At 35.3% G+C, this 18,829-nt stretch overlaps 1 protein-coding gene across 1 annotated transcript in view; it reads left to right on the top strand.

Moving 5' to 3' along the window:
- Window positions 1-16,730, top strand: part of LOC142339332 (uncharacterized) — a 28,899-nt gene extending 12,169 nt beyond the window's left edge. The window contains exon 3 of the mRNA XM_075389307.1: window positions 16,382-16,730. Within this exon, the coding sequence (XP_075245422.1) occupies window positions 16,382-16,650 (269 nt within the window). The 3' untranslated portion in view covers window positions 16,651-16,730. The remainder of the gene's footprint in view (window positions 1-16,381) is intronic.
- Window positions 16,731-18,829: the final 2,099 nt, after the last annotated feature.

The following is an 18,829-nucleotide window of genomic DNA, read 5'->3' as shown; positions in this document are numbered from 1 at the left end:
AGAAGCCGACAAAAGAGAACAACAAGGAAAACGCAGAATTCAAAAATTCGCCGTCTTTTTGCAAGATGGTTTAGTGTTATAGTCCTAAAATACTGAACTATCAAGTGAAAAGACCATCAGATTTGTTCAATTATAAATAAAATACGAAAGCACTTGCAGTTAATGATACTATGAGACAAGACAACAAAACAGATAACAATTAGTCGTATAAAATATCACAATTTTTTATAAACACAACCATAAAGTCTTATAATACACAATCTATCAACCCAAAGCACTAGTATCAACTTTACTGCAAATAAATACACGACATAAAAAGCGCACAAAATACTCAAAACACTCCACTGAAACTTTAGTGTATAAACTAAAAATTTATTGAGATAAATTCATTGGAAACTTTAGCTATCAAGTGAAAACGCTAAATAGGTTTAGTTATGCCTTGCTAAGAATTCAATGAGAGCGGTCAGTATTGAGACTCAGAGATACTCTTCGAGGAACTCTCAGTTTAGCAAAAACAAAAATCGAAGGAAAAGCTGTTTTTGCAAACATTTTTTGTCGAAGCCGTAAAAACCCATAAACCGTCGACTGGAAAGTCGAAAAATTTTCTCGAAGGTATCAAACATTTTGTCAAATAAATAATCAAATTAAACATCAAAAGTGGAAGCAAGTGAGAAGAGATCTTCAAAAAACACAACGCCCAATACAATCTAAATCTTAAGAATTGTAAAAACCACAATGAGACAAATTTTGGCGTGACTATCGATGCTCGGCTCTAACTAATAGGTAATTGTTTGAAACCATGCAAAAATTTGAAATAGACTGAAAGTTGCGCTAAAGGTGAACAAAATAACGTTATTTCGATTGTAATTGGATGGAAAAATTTCCAGATAGTAGAGGTCAGGTCCAACTAGCCCTCGATGTAGTTTATTTGATCGTTTGAACAGGATTTATGGCAGTGCTTTCGGGAAGTATTACCAAAAATAATTAATTTTGGGCTCGTTTTCTTGTAAAAAATGGGTTTTTTTATCAAATATTGAGACAAAAATTTCAAACTAATAGATTCAGTAACTCCGTGTCACTTTTTGAGAAAATGACAACAATAACGTGTTTGGTCACATTTGAATTTGTTTGATCAAAACCAAATAAAATTTGAACACAAAAAATTCTAAAAGGTGAACAAACATTGCTAAAATTAGCCGATGCTCACAAAAGTGTAAACCTCTATAACTCCACAAAAAGTCGAAATTCGAGAAAAACTTATTTAAATATTATACGCTGGACATGCTTTCTCATGATACCACGCACAACTCTCTACGATAAATATTTATATAAAAAAAACAAATCCTTTCGACATATACTTCTCTCACTAAAAGTGGGGTCGAGTAGTAGTAGGCGAGCAGAGCTGGGGGGGGGGGTAAAAGGACGTACCTATGTATAAAGATTACCTATAGCCTATTTTCATCAATTTTCCAAAGACGTACCTAAAAAAGAGAGTGAGAACAATAGACCTGTCATCTTATCGTAATTACCCAGGGGTAATTATCGTAATTACCCCAAGGAAATGCATCCGCTCTAATGCACTTCAGCTAATCTTATCTACTTAAACTTTTTTGAAAGGAAATAATTATTTTTGTTTTTTTTTTATTTTATTTTTCCACTTTTCAATTTTTGAAGTTTTTTATGTAAATTTTTTTATTTTAAATTTATTTTTTTTAAATTTAATTAAATCAATTTTGGTTGAAAAATGTCTTTTTTTTCGTAAGGTTTTTGATGAAAAATGTATAATTTGAAATTTTCTTTTTTTCCATTTCTTAGTTTTCGAAAAAAAAATAGTTTTCATTTTTTTTTCGAATTTTTGAGTTTAATTTAAAAAAATAATTATTTTTATAGAAATGCTAATTTTTTTAGAATATTTCTTATTTAAAAAAAGTTGTTTTTTACATAAGGTTTATAACAAAAAATGCAGATTTTTATGTTTTTTTATTTTTCTATTTTATCATTTTTCAGTTTTGCAGTTTTTTGCATGTAAATTTTTATTATTTTTTTTGAAAAGAATTGTTTTCCTTAAATTAAATATCTTTCAAAAATGTCGTTTTTTACATAAGGTTTTAGCAAAAAATGCAGATTTTGATGTTTTTTATTTTTCTATTTTTCCATTTTTTCAGTTTTTGAAGTTTTTTAATGTAATTTTTTTTGGAAAAAAAATCGTTTTTACTTAAAATAAATTTCTTTCAAAAATGCGGTTTTTTACATAAGGTTTTTAACAGAAAATGCAAATTTTGCGGTTTTTTATTTTTCTTTTATTCCATTTTTCAATTTTTGAAGTTTTTTTATGTAAAAGTTTTATATTAATTTTTTTTTGTAAAAATGTTTTACTATAATGAATTTTTTTAACCAATCATATCATTCGTATAATCTATGTTTAAATAAGCTAGGACCGAGAAACTCTGTTCATTTTGTGGTTTGTCTCATTTGAAAATCAGTGGTCATAAAAAAATGCAAAATACTCCAACACTTCCTTTACTTCCTTCAACATCTTTTCTTTCGACATTTCATTCTGATTTAGATTTCGTTCCCAACAAAGAGGAATCAAAATTTAGAACAACAGTAACTGATAACAACACCGAATTATCCTTTGAGGTGGATTGCACAAGAGTAACGATAAAAACACAGACTACTAGCTTAACACTTCCGAAAGATTTGTGGAGAACTTTAGAGGCTGCTAGACATCATAACCTCCACTTAGCCGAAGAAAAAGTCAACAATTCAGTACTTTCTCTCCCCACTTATTTTCAAGCCGTTGAGAGAATTCGAAAAGAACAAGGATTTCATCCACTGAAAGACTGCAAAGGTATTTTGTTCCCGTACTCTCGTGATATAAATCACTACGGTGTATGGTGGGTAGAAGACATGTTCTCCAAACATGCTGATACATTTTCTACAAAATCACAAATCTTCGATCTACCCAATTTCCAAGACCTCATTCTTCCTCCTATCCAGGAAAATGACAATGATGAGAACCAACCACTTCATCAAAATGTTCCTTTCTCGAACTACAAGTGCTCTCCAATATAGGTCTTAACAGTTGCTTGTGTTCACTGATAAATTCTCCCTCACGTGACATAAATTGTCACGTCACGTGATGTTACTAAAAATAGAAATGACATAACTATTACGTCATGATGAACACTCAAATCTCATTGGTTACGACTGCTTTTACATGATCTCATTGGGTACGAAGTCGCAATAATTCTCGTTCTTACTAAAATTGTATTGGTTCGATTTATAAAGCTCTTTCTTGAAGATAATTCATTCATTTGTTGCTTTTCGTTTTCAATATTCAGTTACCTTATTTATTCAATTCTTCCTTTCTTTCTTTAAAAACTCATCTTTTACTTACTTCACACGCCACAGATGGATCAAAGTTCAGTCTCAGCTGACAGCAAAAAACCCTACGCCTTCCCCTTCCGCAAACGAAACCATAAGGGAAAACCAGTTATTCCTTCCTCCCAGTTTGATTATCATAATGAAAGCATATATTCTTTGTTTACCGATACCAACGTGAAAGTTGAGGACACTGTTTGCAAACCAAATGAGGATCACCAAGGAAACAACAACCTTTGGTCTTTCCAAGAATACAGCAACCGGAAATTTCAAATCAGCATCCCAGAGGAGACTATCAACACAAGCTCGAATTGGACCCACTTGAAAGTCTTTCGCGAAAATGTCGAAGGTGAATTTGTTCTACATCAGTTTCTGATGCTGTCGGTCTGGGAATTGAAAATTTTCATCCAAAAATTACCTGAGATGTTGAAAGAAGCACTACAATTTGAACCCTCAGAAGTTACTGCAAAGTTGATGATTGACGAAACTTTGTTCCAGCCAACTGATGTGGAGGAAAAAGCAAAATTCGATGTGTTCTGGGAATTGAGTGAGACTGCTAGGCGAAAATATGTGTGACCAGAACATTTTACCAAGATGATCCGAATCGATGTTATTTCAGCATCAAGCTCTTCACTCGAGGGACTGAAAAGGACAGTTTTAGAAGGAAATGCTTCCTTTCTGTCAGAATTGGGGAGTTGCAGAAATTACATCGAATGAGCAATGAAATTATTTCAGCGCTGAACAAAGTCAAAAACCCGACAAAATCGCAAAGTGCATAGAAGTAATTGTAAACTTTTATAATGTATGTGATGTCTTTATTTATTCACTTTTTGAATTAAATTCTTTCAGAACAGTTGCTTGATATGAATATTAAGGAAATTGTAGAGTTCGAAAAAGAAATCAGTCAACTTTTTGTTGGAAATACAAAAAGGAAAAATTATTTTTTGGCTGTCTGTCGAAGTTTTGACAGAAATGCAGATCCAGATAAAATTAACAGAGAAGCTCCCTTTGGAGGTCTAATAGGAGTTGGTGATTCAAAGTTAGAAAAACTTTTGAATTGGTCGAAAATTTTTCGTTTACATGCCACATTTCATGATGCAACGGGATACCTCAAAACAAATCTAAATATTGGTCCTGGGTACTGTTACATGGTTTCATTCCTTAATTCAAAATTTAACTTTTGTTTCTTGGGACATATAACAGGACTAGCATATTGTTGTTTTCTGAAATTTTCAGCACGATTCCATTCAATCAAAGTGTGAATCATTATTTCCTAAACACGAACAAAAATCAGTTGCACTCTAATGACAGATCATAACAATCACGCAGCTGACTTTAGTTTCGATAATAACAATCAGGAGCGACCTCCTTGGAAAATTTGCGGACGCACTTGCTCTCGAACAGCTTTTTTGTCAATATTCCAGTGCTTAGTTGTATTAATACTTCTTCTTTTTTCAATCATCAACCTTATTTTTGCTAGAACTTGTGACGAACGAACAGTTTGGATTGCTATTCTTTCAAGTGCTGTAGGTTACATACTTCCTAATCCCAAAGCATAAAATGAACAAGATTATATCAACAAAGGAACGCATTCTGATGTATCTTGTTGGGCCTTCCGGATCTGGGAAAACTGTTTTCATTAATGATATGCTGCAAATGAAAACTTTTCAACCCTCGTTTGATCGAATTTTGTACTTTTATAAGCACTTTCAGACAATTTACGATACAATGATGCAATCAATTGCAGGCATAGAATTCATTCAGGGTGTTGACTTTGAATTAATTGAGAACTTACCAGCTGACGGCACAAAACATTTACTTATATTCGATGACTCATTAGACATTCTTTCCAAGTCGGAAAAATTCAACGAAATTGCGACAGCCGGTAGACATCGAAGTTTAAATTGTGTTTATATCAAACATAATCTCTTCCACAAAAATAAAACTGGACGTGATGCCGAGCTTCAGACTACTCACATTGTTTTGTTCAAATCACCCAGAGATGTGCAGCAAATTGATACATTGGGAAGACAACTGGGTCTGGGAAAACAACTAAAACAATGGTATGATGACGCTACACAACAACCATATGGGCATCTTATGATTGATTTGAGACCATCTACACCTGATTTGTTAAGATATTGTTCAAATGTAACTTCATTTCCTTCAGAATTCTTCGTACCGAACAGTCGTGCTCGTATTAGTGATATTAATGATAAACGCACAGAATTATTGTACTCTGAAGCTCTTTCGGAATCTCAACAAGAAATTTCAACCAGCTTTCCTTCTACATTGTCCTAAGGAATTCATCAGATTTCTCTGTGAGTGTATTGTAAACTTGATTAAAGGAAACCTCACAGGAGTAAGAAAAAAACAGTTTGTTCGCTTCCAAAAACAACTTAGAAAGCTCACTTCAAAATCAACAACCCTAAGTTCCAGAAGACTTATATTGCGCTCAAAAGCTGGAATAACAATATTAAGTTACATATACCAACCTTGTATGAACAAATTTTCAACTTTCTTCAATGAGTGAGGTCAAAAAGTTTGTTCTTGTTCCAAAAGAACTGTGGGAGACCAGAAAAAGAAAACCATCGGAACCCTACAGCGAGATCTATAAAAAAGAAGAAACAGTTTTCCCAGTTATCAAAAAAGTGAAAGAAGAACGTTCCGAAGAAACCAATCGTCCACCTAAAGAACTTAAGACAGACCTGGAATTTCACTATAAGAACTATCCTGAGACATTGAAAACTTTGAAAGAGATATACGAAAACAAACGGTTAAAAATTTCACTTTCCAATACAATTATTGTCGACAACGTTGACACAGGAGTTGACATAAAAACATTCCTTCATTCAATTAAATTGAAGAACGCTCCAGTTGATCCAAACTATTTCCTTATTCTTAAAGTTTTAAATCTGAGACCACATCTGGTTAAAAACAACATTTTGAGGACACAGTATGGCTCAGACTGGTTCAATTACAGTTTCAGATAGAATCAAATTGCAGAAGTTGTATAAAGGGAAGGGACCAACAGCTTTCGGTTCTATCAATAACCTAACAAAAGCAAGTGGAATCAGTCGCGAGAGTTACAGAATTTTTACAGTCAAAAGACTCTTATACGAAGTACAAAGGAATCAGACAAAAATTTCCCCGGCTAAATGCGCATGCTCGCTATATTGATGAGATTTGGTGTTTGGATCTTGCACAAATGGATAAACTATCACGATGGAATCGAGGTATCAACTTTTTACTCGTTACTGTTGATGTTTTTTCTCGATTTTTGCGAGTGGAAGCATTGCGAAGCAAAGGAGCAGAGGGTGTGAAAGCAGCATTTATCAAGATGTGTTCGAAAAAGAACGAACTCAATTTCCCAAAAAAATTATGGCTAGATCAAGGAAAAGAGTTTTTTGGAGATATGGCTAATTTCTGCGAGGATGTGGGAGTCAAATATTATCACACTTATAGTGAAACAAAAGTAGCTTTTGGCGAGAGAGCTATACGAACCCTGAAAGTTTTAATTTACCGCTACCTGGAAGAAAACGACACATTAACCTATATCAAAGAACTGCAAATGTTTGTTGACGTCATTAACTCAAGAATCAATCGGAATATTGGGTTGGCGCCCAAAGATGTAGTGAATGCCGACTTTTTGACTGTCATGTACAAGCGAATGAAGCTACGAAAAAATACAAAGCCCAAGTTTCAAGTAGTAGATAAAGTTAGGTTGGCATTAGCAGAGGGCAAATTTCTGAAAGGATATAAACCTCACTATGCACATGAAATTTTCCTAGTTCGAAAAATAAATACTTCAGCGCCCTTCCCGACATATTTTGCTGTTGTTCAGAAAGGAGAAAACATTGATGGAATCTTTTACGAACAAGAATTGTCAAAAGTTGCATAATCATTTTTCAATTAGTCGCGCTAGAAAATGGACGGTTACAATCTACCTTATTTTAAAGGAGTTCCTCGTCAGAGGGGGCGTGGCTTTGGAGCCTTGGCTAGAACAGTCGCTAGGACAACTCTTCCCATTCTCAAGAAATACGTTTTACCTGCAGCAAAAAAAATTGGACGAGATGTAATCGAGTCAGCCATTCCCGAAATTGGTGGTGTTTTATCAGGACAGACTTCGATTAAAAAAGCAGTAAAGAAGACTGCAAAATCAACAATACAGAAACAAGTTGGTAGTGGTATGAAAAAGAGGAAAAACACTAGACAAAGTGTTACTCGACAAAAAATTCGCAAAGACCTTTTGAAGAACCTTGACTAATCATTTTTCCAAACAAACGTCACACAGAACAGTCAAACATCATGAATTCGTTTTATCTAGAATTGGTATCCAACGCTTCCTCTCAAGTTTACCCTCAAAATGCAATGGCTTCGTTCACCAATTTTCTTCCCGACAAAATTGAACTGGATGGATCATGGGAAGTAGCTTTAGTCGAAGTATCATATCCCGGTATATGTTATAACATTGAAGGAGGATTGATGACATTTCACTATGATGAGAAATTTAAGCATGTATTCGCTATTCCACCAGCAGTTTTTAACTCTATGGACGAATTTGCGAAGAGTCTTACAGATATACCCAAAAAAGCACGACATCCCAAAAACTTAGATCCTCAATTTTCTATCAACATCGACAAAAAAAGTCGAAGACTAACTTTTTGCAATAGAGGTTCTCAAAATGTATCCTTCAGCAAAAGTTTGGCTGCTAACTTGGGCGTTGAAGCTGACAAACCTGTTATGCCACCTGATTCGAAAGGATCATACAACACCAAGTCCTGGGCAACGGCAGATCTCCTTTTGATATTACTGGAACACATAAAGTTTTACTCTACTTGGATATAGTTGAACCCAATTCAGTCTGTGATGTGAAATGTCCTCTTCTACGCTCGTTTCCGTTCAAACACCGAGAGTTCCATAATGATGAGATTTTTAAGAGATCGCAAGTTCTGAGTTATCGCAGTTTCGAACACTTGAGATTCCATAAAGTAATCAAATCCAACTTCCACAGTATCCATGTAGAATTAAGAAACGCTGCTGGGCACCTTGTTCCCTTCTTCCCTATTGGTCAAGTTCAACTTACGTTATTATTCCAGAAAAAATCTTGATCATTTCCTCAATTATCATTATAAAAAACGGTAGGCTAAAATGAATTCCTTGTCTCACTCTATGCTCGACTTTTTTGGGAAAGTTCCAATTTTAGACCCCATTCTTTGGTCCAATGAACAGCAAATATTTCCAACAAATTCCTTAAACGAGTCAACAATCGAATTTCAATTGGAAACTGATCGTAATATTTTTACTGACTTGCGCTCTACTCGATTAATCATCAGAGGAAGGGTTATTAAAGGAGATCGAACACGTTTAGATAATGCCGAAGAAACATTATTGGTAAACAATGCTCTTCATTCTCTTTTCTCTAATTGCGAAGTATATCTTAATAATGAACAAGTTCACAGTGCCAATTCTCTTTATGCTCATCAAGCTTTTGTCTCTGCTGAATTTTCAGGGACAAAAGGAACGAAGGAAAGCTTATCTCAATGCCAAGGATATCGATACGAGATTGAGCCGAACGATTTTACAAAAAGAGCATTTACAGATACTGTTTTTCAAAAAGATAAAGATGAATTTACTTTTTACGGTCCGTTGGCAATAGGTCTATTTGCTTGTGAACCTTTACTTCTCCCAAATGTCAACCTCAGACTGAAATTGATCCGATCATCTCCAGCGTTCTATATGATCGATACTGGTGGGCTGAACTCGGAAGCCTTAATTTTGGAAGCTTGCCTTTTTACTAGACAGGTAGCGATCTCAGATAACTGGATGAGAAGTTTTAAAAGTAGACTGCTGCGAGAACCTGCCATATTTTACTATAATGAAGAACTTCCAAAAACGTTTATCATTCCCGCAGGACAGAACCAGTTTATACAAGAAAATATATTTTCAAACAAACCAATTCGAATGATATATTGCTATGAATCTGAATAATGAGTTCAGTGGAACATACAACACTAATCCGTTCCATTTTCGTAAATTTGGTCTTCGACAAGTTAAAATTGTGCGTGGGAATCAAACTATTGTAAACTTGAAAACAGAAAATCACGTGAGAGCTTATGCTGAAACGATGAAAGCACTCAAATTTGATGATGACGGTCCTAACATTCAATACAAGGATTTTGAAAACCATTTTCATTTATTTTTCGATCTTACTTCAACACAGGAGGCCAATGTCGAAATGCATTTTCCTGATGTAGTTGGAGCAGGAATTCGTTTGGAGCTCTACTTTGCTAACAATTTGACCAATACTGTAGAATTATTTGTTAGTGGTGAACGTATAAGCTCAATTGCAATTGATAAGGAGGGATCAGTCACCAAAAATGGATAATCAACAACTCTTACATGTTGTCAACAGGTTTCCACACCTAAAGTTCAAATATCTCGGTTCCTTCCCAGCAGATCTTCGGCCAAAAAATTTACCTACAAACACGTTTTGTATAATCAACACAGATCCATCTACTCAACCGGGCTCACACTGGATTTTGCTAGCCAACAAAAATGGAAAGTTGTTCTACGGTGATTCGATGGGAGAAGTTTTGGAAAAATATGGCATCAAGACGAAATCAAACTTTGGTTCATTAGTACAGGAAAAACTCCAAGATTCAGAATTGTGTGGTTTATATGCTATTTATTTTGCACATGTGTTATTTTCTAAAGTCTCGTCTAAATATTTAAATGATTTTCATATTTCGAAGTTCTTTGCTGATGTTTTGTAAGTTTTGACAACCAAAATCTTTAATTGTTTAAACATTAATCCGTAAAACGATGCAAATGGTTTTCAAAACTTTTTAAAAAAAAATTTGTAAATTTTTTACTTAATCATTTGTATGTGTATTTGTATCTAATTTAGTTATTTTATACAAGGATTTTTTTTCAAAAGACATTTTGTGAGGTAAACAGTGAATTGAAAAAGATATAAAATGAAAGAAGGCTAAAATTTACAAAATCTAAAGAAAATGACTTATATATCTAAAGGAGTAGTGTGAATTCCGTCTTCACAGACTTTACGCTTGGGATAAAAGTATGACAGTCCCTTTTTTTTGAGTTCATATGTGCATACTTTCTGATTGTCGACTACGCGAAATCCCCTGTTCGTTGAATATACCCGCTCCTCATCAAACAATACTTTTCTGTATTTGGCTAAGGGTTCCTCGATGTTGTTTTTGTTGAGCCCCTTACTGGATAATTTTACAGTATCTGATTGCTCATCGTAGCAGCAATAAGTTTTTGAGCGCAAAGCAATCATTTCTGAGCATCTAAATTCTTCTTTGAACAAGCCTGGAGTTCTCTTGTCAAAATTCGCATGCTTGTTGCAACATTCACGTGGGAAAAAGTTGCTGCTTGAGTTTGCTGCAAAATTATCACTGCAGTCGCTCTGTCTCATCCAGTACCACAACGATTGCATTTCTGGTCGAATGATTCTGTCAAGTTTTTCCTCACTAAGCGCCATGTACAGACTGTCTGTATCCATTTCAATGAGTTCGTACTTATTTTTGTCTCAGAAAGTGGAGAAAAAATTGTACTTGAGTTGTAACATTGTAAGCTTAGCGTACTGCAGAATAAAAAAACCAACTATTATTGGTTCTTTATGTATGATACGTGTCTTGTTTAATTCCACTTCGTAAATCTCTTCTGGCAACTCATTTAACGTCTTGAAAAATCTGTTGTTAATTAATTTATCCACTTGAGAACCTTTAACATATTTTGTGGTCGTATGCCGGCTACGATCCATTATCTGGTACCCGTAAGAACTGTTACCTATCAATTTCATAGTTTCAGCAACGACTGTTGAGTCTTTGTTTCGGTCTCCATCGCGGCGAGCGTCGACAACGTTTTGCACAAAGGACTGGAAGCAGCGGCGGGGAGTGTATTGTAGGAACCAAAAAACGTCTCTTAGAATCACTCCTTTTTCCAGATAAAATAACAAAAGTGGAGTAATAATTGGTCCTCTGTCAAGCTTGAAACTAGAAATGAGCATTTTTCTTGGTTTTGATAATAACTTGTGTCGCTCAGCAAATTCTTTCATATGGTGCCCGATGTCGTCTCGTCCAACTTCACAATTCTTAAAAATAGGAGGAAAGTCCTCAAAGTAAGGGTACAAGTGTTCAGGGACTTCGAGGCTGCAATCGACCACACCAAACAAATCTCCTCGTTTTATTTTTTCAATAAGAGAATTTTTGGAAAGGGATTGCTGAAATGGATATTTCTTGTTGACGAACTCTTTTACTCCATTTATGTTTTCCCTCCTCCACTTTTTCCACTGACACTCCCAAATTTCAACAACTGTGTATCCTAAACCCTGCAGATACTCTCTTCGATCACTATCTCGTTCCCGTGTCTTTAATCCGTTCTCTATATCTTCAAATAACAGCGGCTTTTCCTCCTGACAGGTACAAAAGTGAAAGTAGCATCCCATTGCCTCAAACACTGTGTTGCAATGAGAGCAGAAGCCATCGACGAGATAAGTTCCAATTCTTTTCTGTTTTTTGTGACTGAACTGTGACTGTATTAAACATTCTGGACGAGTGCTCTGCAAGTAATCGATTACTTGCTGCTCAAAGAAACTCCTCCAATTCCTTTTTGGGTGAAACTTTGCAGTGTCGACGTTGAACTCCCATTTTGTGTAGAGTCCAGTTGGCATTTCCTTGGTCATTGAGAATGGGTATAGTTGACTTGCATCAATGCCTACTATAGATTTGCATACATTTTCGGACTCTCTAATCTTCGTTTCGCCGACTTTTGCATATCGGGTGAAGATAATCGAGGGTCCTCCCGTCAGCCAATTTCTGATATAGTTATCATATTCCTTGTCTTGCTCGCAGAATGGGAAAATTGCAGCATCTGTTGATGAATGGAGAAATCTGTTTGCCAAGTTGGGAAGCGTGTAGCCCAGTTTCAACATATCAATTTGTTTTGAGTGGTAGAATTGAATCATCTTTGTCATCGCATCAAGAGTGGGCACGACGTCTTTGTTGTTATACCACTTGAGAAAATCACGAAATGTGTTCATGTTCTCCTTTTCCCAAATGTTTTGAAGTTCCCGATAGTTTTCCGCTGCATTTTTGGGAACTGTTTTTAATTTCAGCTTCTTTAAAGCTTCCTTTTCTTCAATTCCCCTTTTTTTGCAATCCATGAACTTATCGTAATCGACTGACAAGACGTTATGGTTTTTCAACTTACTCCAGAAACTTTCAATTGGTGGCAGTTGGTTCTCATTCAACTTTTCAGCACTGTCAAACCACTCATAAGGGAAAAAACCCTTCTCTTCACTGGCTCCATACGCTTTCAGAAAATTATCCAGAGTTGTAGCTCCTCCCAGGAAGTTAAGAATGTCCAGAAATTGCAAGCCAAGAAAGTTCATTCCAATATATTTGTTCCCCGTACGAATCACTTTGGGAACAACGTTTTTTTCTATTAACAGATGATGCAGAAGATATTCTTTTATCAGGTTCAAATCATACCGAGAGCTATTAAACCCGAAAACAGGAATAGTGCTGTAATATTTCTCAAAGTCTTGTCTCAAATTTGATAACATCTTGAGCTCGCATCTCAGTCTCCTAATTTCAAGGTCTTCGTCCTCCTCTTCGTTGGGTTCAGCTTCGTTGTCAAATAAGTCGTGCACTCCGGTGGGTACCTGCTTGTCTTTCACTGGAACCAATTGTCGAACTGCCCAATACTTTTCTTCCAATTCCAGCACGAAAGCATTGAGTTTTTCCCTCATTATAAGTGTGCTTTTTTCTGCTATATTAGTCAAGCTGGATACAAAATCACGGATTAGTTGATATGGATCTTCGTTGCAAATGAATATTGGGTCTTTAAGTAGGTTGGAAGCTATCGACACGCTAATGGGAACATGTTTTCCAATCCACGAAGTCAAATCTGTGTTTCTGAGTGTATTTTCGGGGACGGTTATTGACTCAAAATCAAATACAATAAGATGAGAAAAAAGCCTGAGTTCTTGTGGAACATTAATTTTAACGTCATCCAAACGATCAAAAATAGTTTCTGATAACTGATAGGCTCCTGTTGGATATTTGTGTTGCGTGTTTTCGGAGCAAGTTTGTATGTGCCTCATAAGATTGAAGGATCTGTCGAAAAACTGATCGCATACGTAGCACCGGAATTTTTTGAGGAATTTGTTGATGTCCGCTGTCCAACAGATATGATTTTCATATCTCAGCAACGAAGTTGTCTTTGTGCGTTTCATCAAGGAGCGACGAGTAAGTTCAGCATATAATTCAGACTGATCGTCAATGAAAATGGTGTAAACTTGAATGTTTCGGTCAGTCAGCTCTTCAAGAAAAGGAATATCATCTTCATGTACTCCTGGAAAGCTTTCGCCATCTCTCCTTGTTGCTGAGAGAAACATCTGCATCAATTCCATTTTTTTATTTTGTAGCTCATCACTACCGTACAAATCGTAAGCTAAAGCACGGAACATACATAAGTTGTCTTGATAAGGTTTTAGTTCGCAATCCGAAACAAAACACTTAACCTAACCGTTCCTGAGCAAAATAGATGGAATATTTTGAGTTATACAGCCTAAAGGAACACCACTGAGGAGAAATACAAAGAAAGTGACATTTGTAACACAATAAAACTTCCACTTCGTGTCTGGACGTTGATTGATTAGATTGGGTAGAAAATCTTCACTTCTCAATTTCGATTTGATAAAATTGAGATCTGAGTCATCGGAGAGAACCATAGGATTTAAAAAAATGGGGTTGTTGTCTGCCGCGTAAAAGTATCGAAATTCGTCCGAGTTATACACACTCTGCAGCACGAATCCAAAGGAAATGTTAATTTTCGCTGAACTGGGTAAGTCGTTGTAAACGAAATCCAATTTGTTGATCACTGTTTCGTGGCTGAGTTCGAATAACTTGAAGTTATGCACTTTCTTTCTAGACAATTCAAGCTGTGAGTCTTGTAAAAAGTGTTGAACCGTTTGAAGTTCACTATGAAGAACGAAGGATTCTCCGTATATAGATAAGTCGACGTCATCGTAATCCACTGGAGGAGAATGTAGATGATTGTTTCGTTTATGATGGAGAAGTTGATAATATGTGGAGAACGATAAATTGCAGCTTCTACATGAAAACTTTTTCTTGATAACCAGAGACGGTGCATGTACAGAAGCAATGTGTTTCCGCAGTTTCTCGTCGTCCGGAAATGACTGGGAGCATTGTGAGCAAACTTTTGCGTGACGCTTCTGATGTCTGCTCATATTGGATTTCAAAATAAACTTATCGCAAGACTTGCAAAGTTCTTTTTGGTCCGACTTTCGAGGCATCTCTGAAAATAAAATAAGTTGTAAGATTAGAAGTGAGAAAAGGAGGAGTAAAAAATTGTTAAAATGGAAGTTGCGATGAAATAAAATTTTTGTCAGAAGTTGTAAAGATTAGAGTTCTCAACTGTACTCAATTCTGTAAATCAGAAAAATGAAAATAAATGGAAATGAAAAGTTCTTTGTTGAATATGACGTAATTATGACCACATAATGACTTAATTGAGACGACAGAATGACGTAATTGTAACGTTATTATGACGTAATTATTACGACACTATGACGTAATTGTGAATTACAATGATGTAATCGTAATGTTATGAGTAATTGTGACAATAATATAGTGACTAATTGTCTAATCACGTGAGAATTTTAGGCACATTAACAGATGACACAGTAAATTTATTATTAGGGACTTTACAAAGCAGAGGTCATTTACCTCCAAGCAAAATTAATGGGATCACGTGAGAGATTTCTTTATTACATTGAAGCTTTTGAAACTTGTAAGGTTCCGAAATTACAAAATTGTGCTAATAATGGGAGTACAGTAGACAAATTTGGGTAAATTTCTTTGAATTTTGGGTAATTTTTTGAAATGTGGTGATAAAACTGGGAATTTTCAGCTCAAACTTGTTAATTTTTGGCCACGAATTCGGTATTTTTGATAAGATTTGGGTAGATTTTGATAAGAATTGGGTATAATTTGCCACGAATTGGGTTTTTTTTGGTAAGATTTGGGAAGTTTTTGATAAGAATTGGGTATTATTTGCCACGAATTGGGTATTTTTCGGGAAGAATTGGGTATTTTTTGATAAGAATTGGGTATTTTTTGGTCAGAATTGGGTATTTTTTTTTAGAAAAATTGGGTATTTTTTGCCAAAAATTGGGTATTTTTGCCAGGAATTGGGTATTTTTTGGTAAAAATTCGGTATTTTTTGCCTAGAAATGGGTATTTTTTAGTAAGAATTGGGTAATTGTTGGTAAAAATTGGCTATTTTTTGCCAAGAATTGGGTATTTTTTGGCCAAAATTGGGTATTTTTTGCCAAGAATTGGGTATTTTTGGTCAGAATTGGGTATTTTTTTGGAAGAATTAGGTATTTTTTGGGAGGAATTGGGTATTTTTGCCAAGAATTGGGTATTTTTTGGCAAAAAATGGTAAAATTGTCAAAATTTAAGTATATCAGCCCAAAATCGGGTAAATTCAGTAAAAATTGACTGAATTGCAATGAAAAATGATAAAATAGTATTCTCCTTATGTAAATGAATGAAAGAAAGTTATAGTTGTGATAACTATGCGCGGATGAATAAAATGTGAAAATGATTAAAAGTGAAAGTTCCGCAGATATATTAAGTAGATAAGATTAGCTGAAGTGCATTAGAGCGGATGCATTTCCCTGGTGTAATTACGATAATTACACCTGGGTAATTACGATAAGATGACAGGTCTATTGTTCTCACTCTCTTTTTTAGGTACGTCTTTGGAAAATTGATGAAAATAGGCTATAGGTAATCTTTATACATAGGTACGTCCTTTTACCCCCCCCCCCCAGCTCTGCTCGCCTACTACTACTGGGTCGGAACAAATTTTCGCCGAAGCTAATGAAAATCTGTACTTATTTGACGCTGGGAACTGTACTATATTGTGGTTGTAGACTACCCCTGTCTGATACTGGCAAATAAGAAGGACGTCCTTGCCGACTCCGTCTCGGACGAGGATATCGTAGAAGACGTCAAAGGGTGGCTCAATGTCCAAGATGCAGGTACTGATCCCAAAAGCCACACTGTGATCAAACCGATCAGTGCAAAGCGACTACTTGAGAATGTGCGCTTCAAACAAGACGACTACGAAGAAGTATTCAAGTTCATCAGGAAGTGTCTCAAAACTCATTCCCAAGTCGCACATTCCACTAAAGCTAAATAGATTCTGAATGCACATTAATTGAATATAATTCGTGATAAATATTGTAGATAAGTTATTAAAAAATTCATAATAGTTTTATAGAGAGTTTTTCTTAGAGAAAAGTCGAGGATACATTTTCAGAAGTTTTAAATCTTGTTGAGCAATACTATGGGCTTTTGACTCATTGAACATATTTTCCCTTCAAGCCGAGCTTTTTTGCGATAGTTCAAACCAATGGAATCCTGCTTCGCAAATAGTGATATTCTTTGTTTTTATCATTTGCAATTGAGCGTGAGTTTTGAAGATTTAATTTGCGCTTCCTCCGCTCAAACAAACAATTGTTCAAAGATAGTATTGGGCGCCAAAATACAGAAAGCGCACTCCAGCGACTGTAAGTACTCGCTTGAAATTGTAGCGCTTTTTCGTTCACGAGTTTTTAAGAATAGGGTTGTAAGCGATGTTGGAAATTAACTGAAGTTTGCGCAATTGCATAAAAATGGTCAATTACCATAATCCGCTAATACTATCTGCGCAAGCAAAGTTTGTATCAACACAAAGAACCTACAAAAATCCATTACCCAAAAATGGCGACATTGATTTCTCCTAGCATCAACAAAAAATGTTGAGGAATGCCTTACGTAGGAATAATCTCAATCAGCCTAAGTATTGATATAGTGAATTTTGCTGTAACTACTTAAGATCTAATTCAGATACCAAGGCTTCTTTAATCCATGATATGCATTTGCCCCAATCTGCAGTTTGGCCTTAATCCGCAATTAGGTCGAAGACGTGGAACACAATTTAGTCATTAGTTTACACAATTTACTGTCTGTACTGTCTGCAATTGAAAGTGTACGGCGGATTTTGAAGCTCGGTTCCAGAAATACTTAAATTTTTTGGGGAGTTGTGGAATGAATTTGACAGACGTCATTAGAAATATTTGTTAAATTTATTCAAGCAGTCTAGTAGACTTCGAACGGCTAAAAGCAAGTGGAAATCTATCTCATGGTGTACGTAGTTTTTCGTTCCTATTGTGAAGTTTGTACTAATCGTTTGTTAAAGACGGTGAATCGCAAAGTATTGTCTACAACGACTTTGGACAGAAAATGAAAATTTTGGTCAGCTAATTTTCAACGGCAAACTATTGAAAGCAAAGAAAAATTCAGATATTGGACCATTGTTTTTGTTCCAACCACAAAAAAGTTCTCTCAAATTGGCAGTGGAAAATAGTGAAGAAACCGTCAGAAATTACTCATGACCGGTGTTTGTCCTATGGGACTCAATGGCTTGATGATTGAATGTTCTTGGGGAAAGATATCTTCTATTGCATGCCGGAATTTTTTTTTTCAAATCGGCCTTTTTGAGTCACCATCAGTGAAAAGCATCTGATCGGAATTCACAATCTAAATTTGTTATTGCTACTCCTCACAAGATCGCTACTAGCATAGAAACTTTTATCAGCTACTACCGTTAGCATTGATCACAAGAGTTTAGTTGATTTAGTTTTTTAATAGCCGCGCAGCGATAGCTGGGGCTATTATTGGCCTTCTCTTGGTTTTTTGTTACTATCATATGACGTCACAGCCACTTTTTTGTTCATTCGTTCATGCAATTTCAACTGAATTGCATGTGACGTCATTTTTCGCTCTTAGTGGAGCGAATTTTTTTGTTCATGCGCGTTATTAAATTTTTGGTCACACTTGACTTACCTCACTCTCAAAAATGACTTCCTCACTTTGAAATTGACTTTTGTTTACTTTAATTCAAAGAGATAAGGTCAAATGGGTGTGTGTTACTCTAAATGAAGGTTATTTGAGATCAGCTAATAGAGGCAGCAATAACTTATACAGATTTTTTATAATCAAAATATAACAGATCAGCCTTCAATGAAAAGACAAAATTTTTTCGTCTCTTTTACTGTTTTTTTCAGACTGCCGATCTACGAATCTATTGCGGCTATTTTCTGGCAATAAACCAGCTATGTTTGAAGTTTCTGCTATCTTCTTACAATAATTTTACTTGTGCGCTTGTCTAAAAATTAGATAAAATGTCATGAATGATTAAAACCAAATCTAACCAACAGTTTGGCTACACTTGATCAGAAACTGAATATCAAAAAGTATAAGCAAGGTGGCAACCTGTAATTAGACGAAGTAATTTTTTTGGGCTCATGTTTATGATTCACATTTTCTGTTAAGTT

The sequence above is a fragment of the Convolutriloba macropyga genome, chromosome 5 (assembly GCF_964194025.1).
Source record: "Convolutriloba macropyga chromosome 5, txConMacr16.3, whole genome shotgun sequence".
NCBI lineage: Eukaryota > Metazoa > Xenacoelomorpha > Acoela > Convolutidae > Convolutriloba > Convolutriloba macropyga.
The sequence above is the reverse complement of the archived record's forward strand: the minus strand, read 5'-3'. Positions and strand labels throughout refer to the sequence as shown.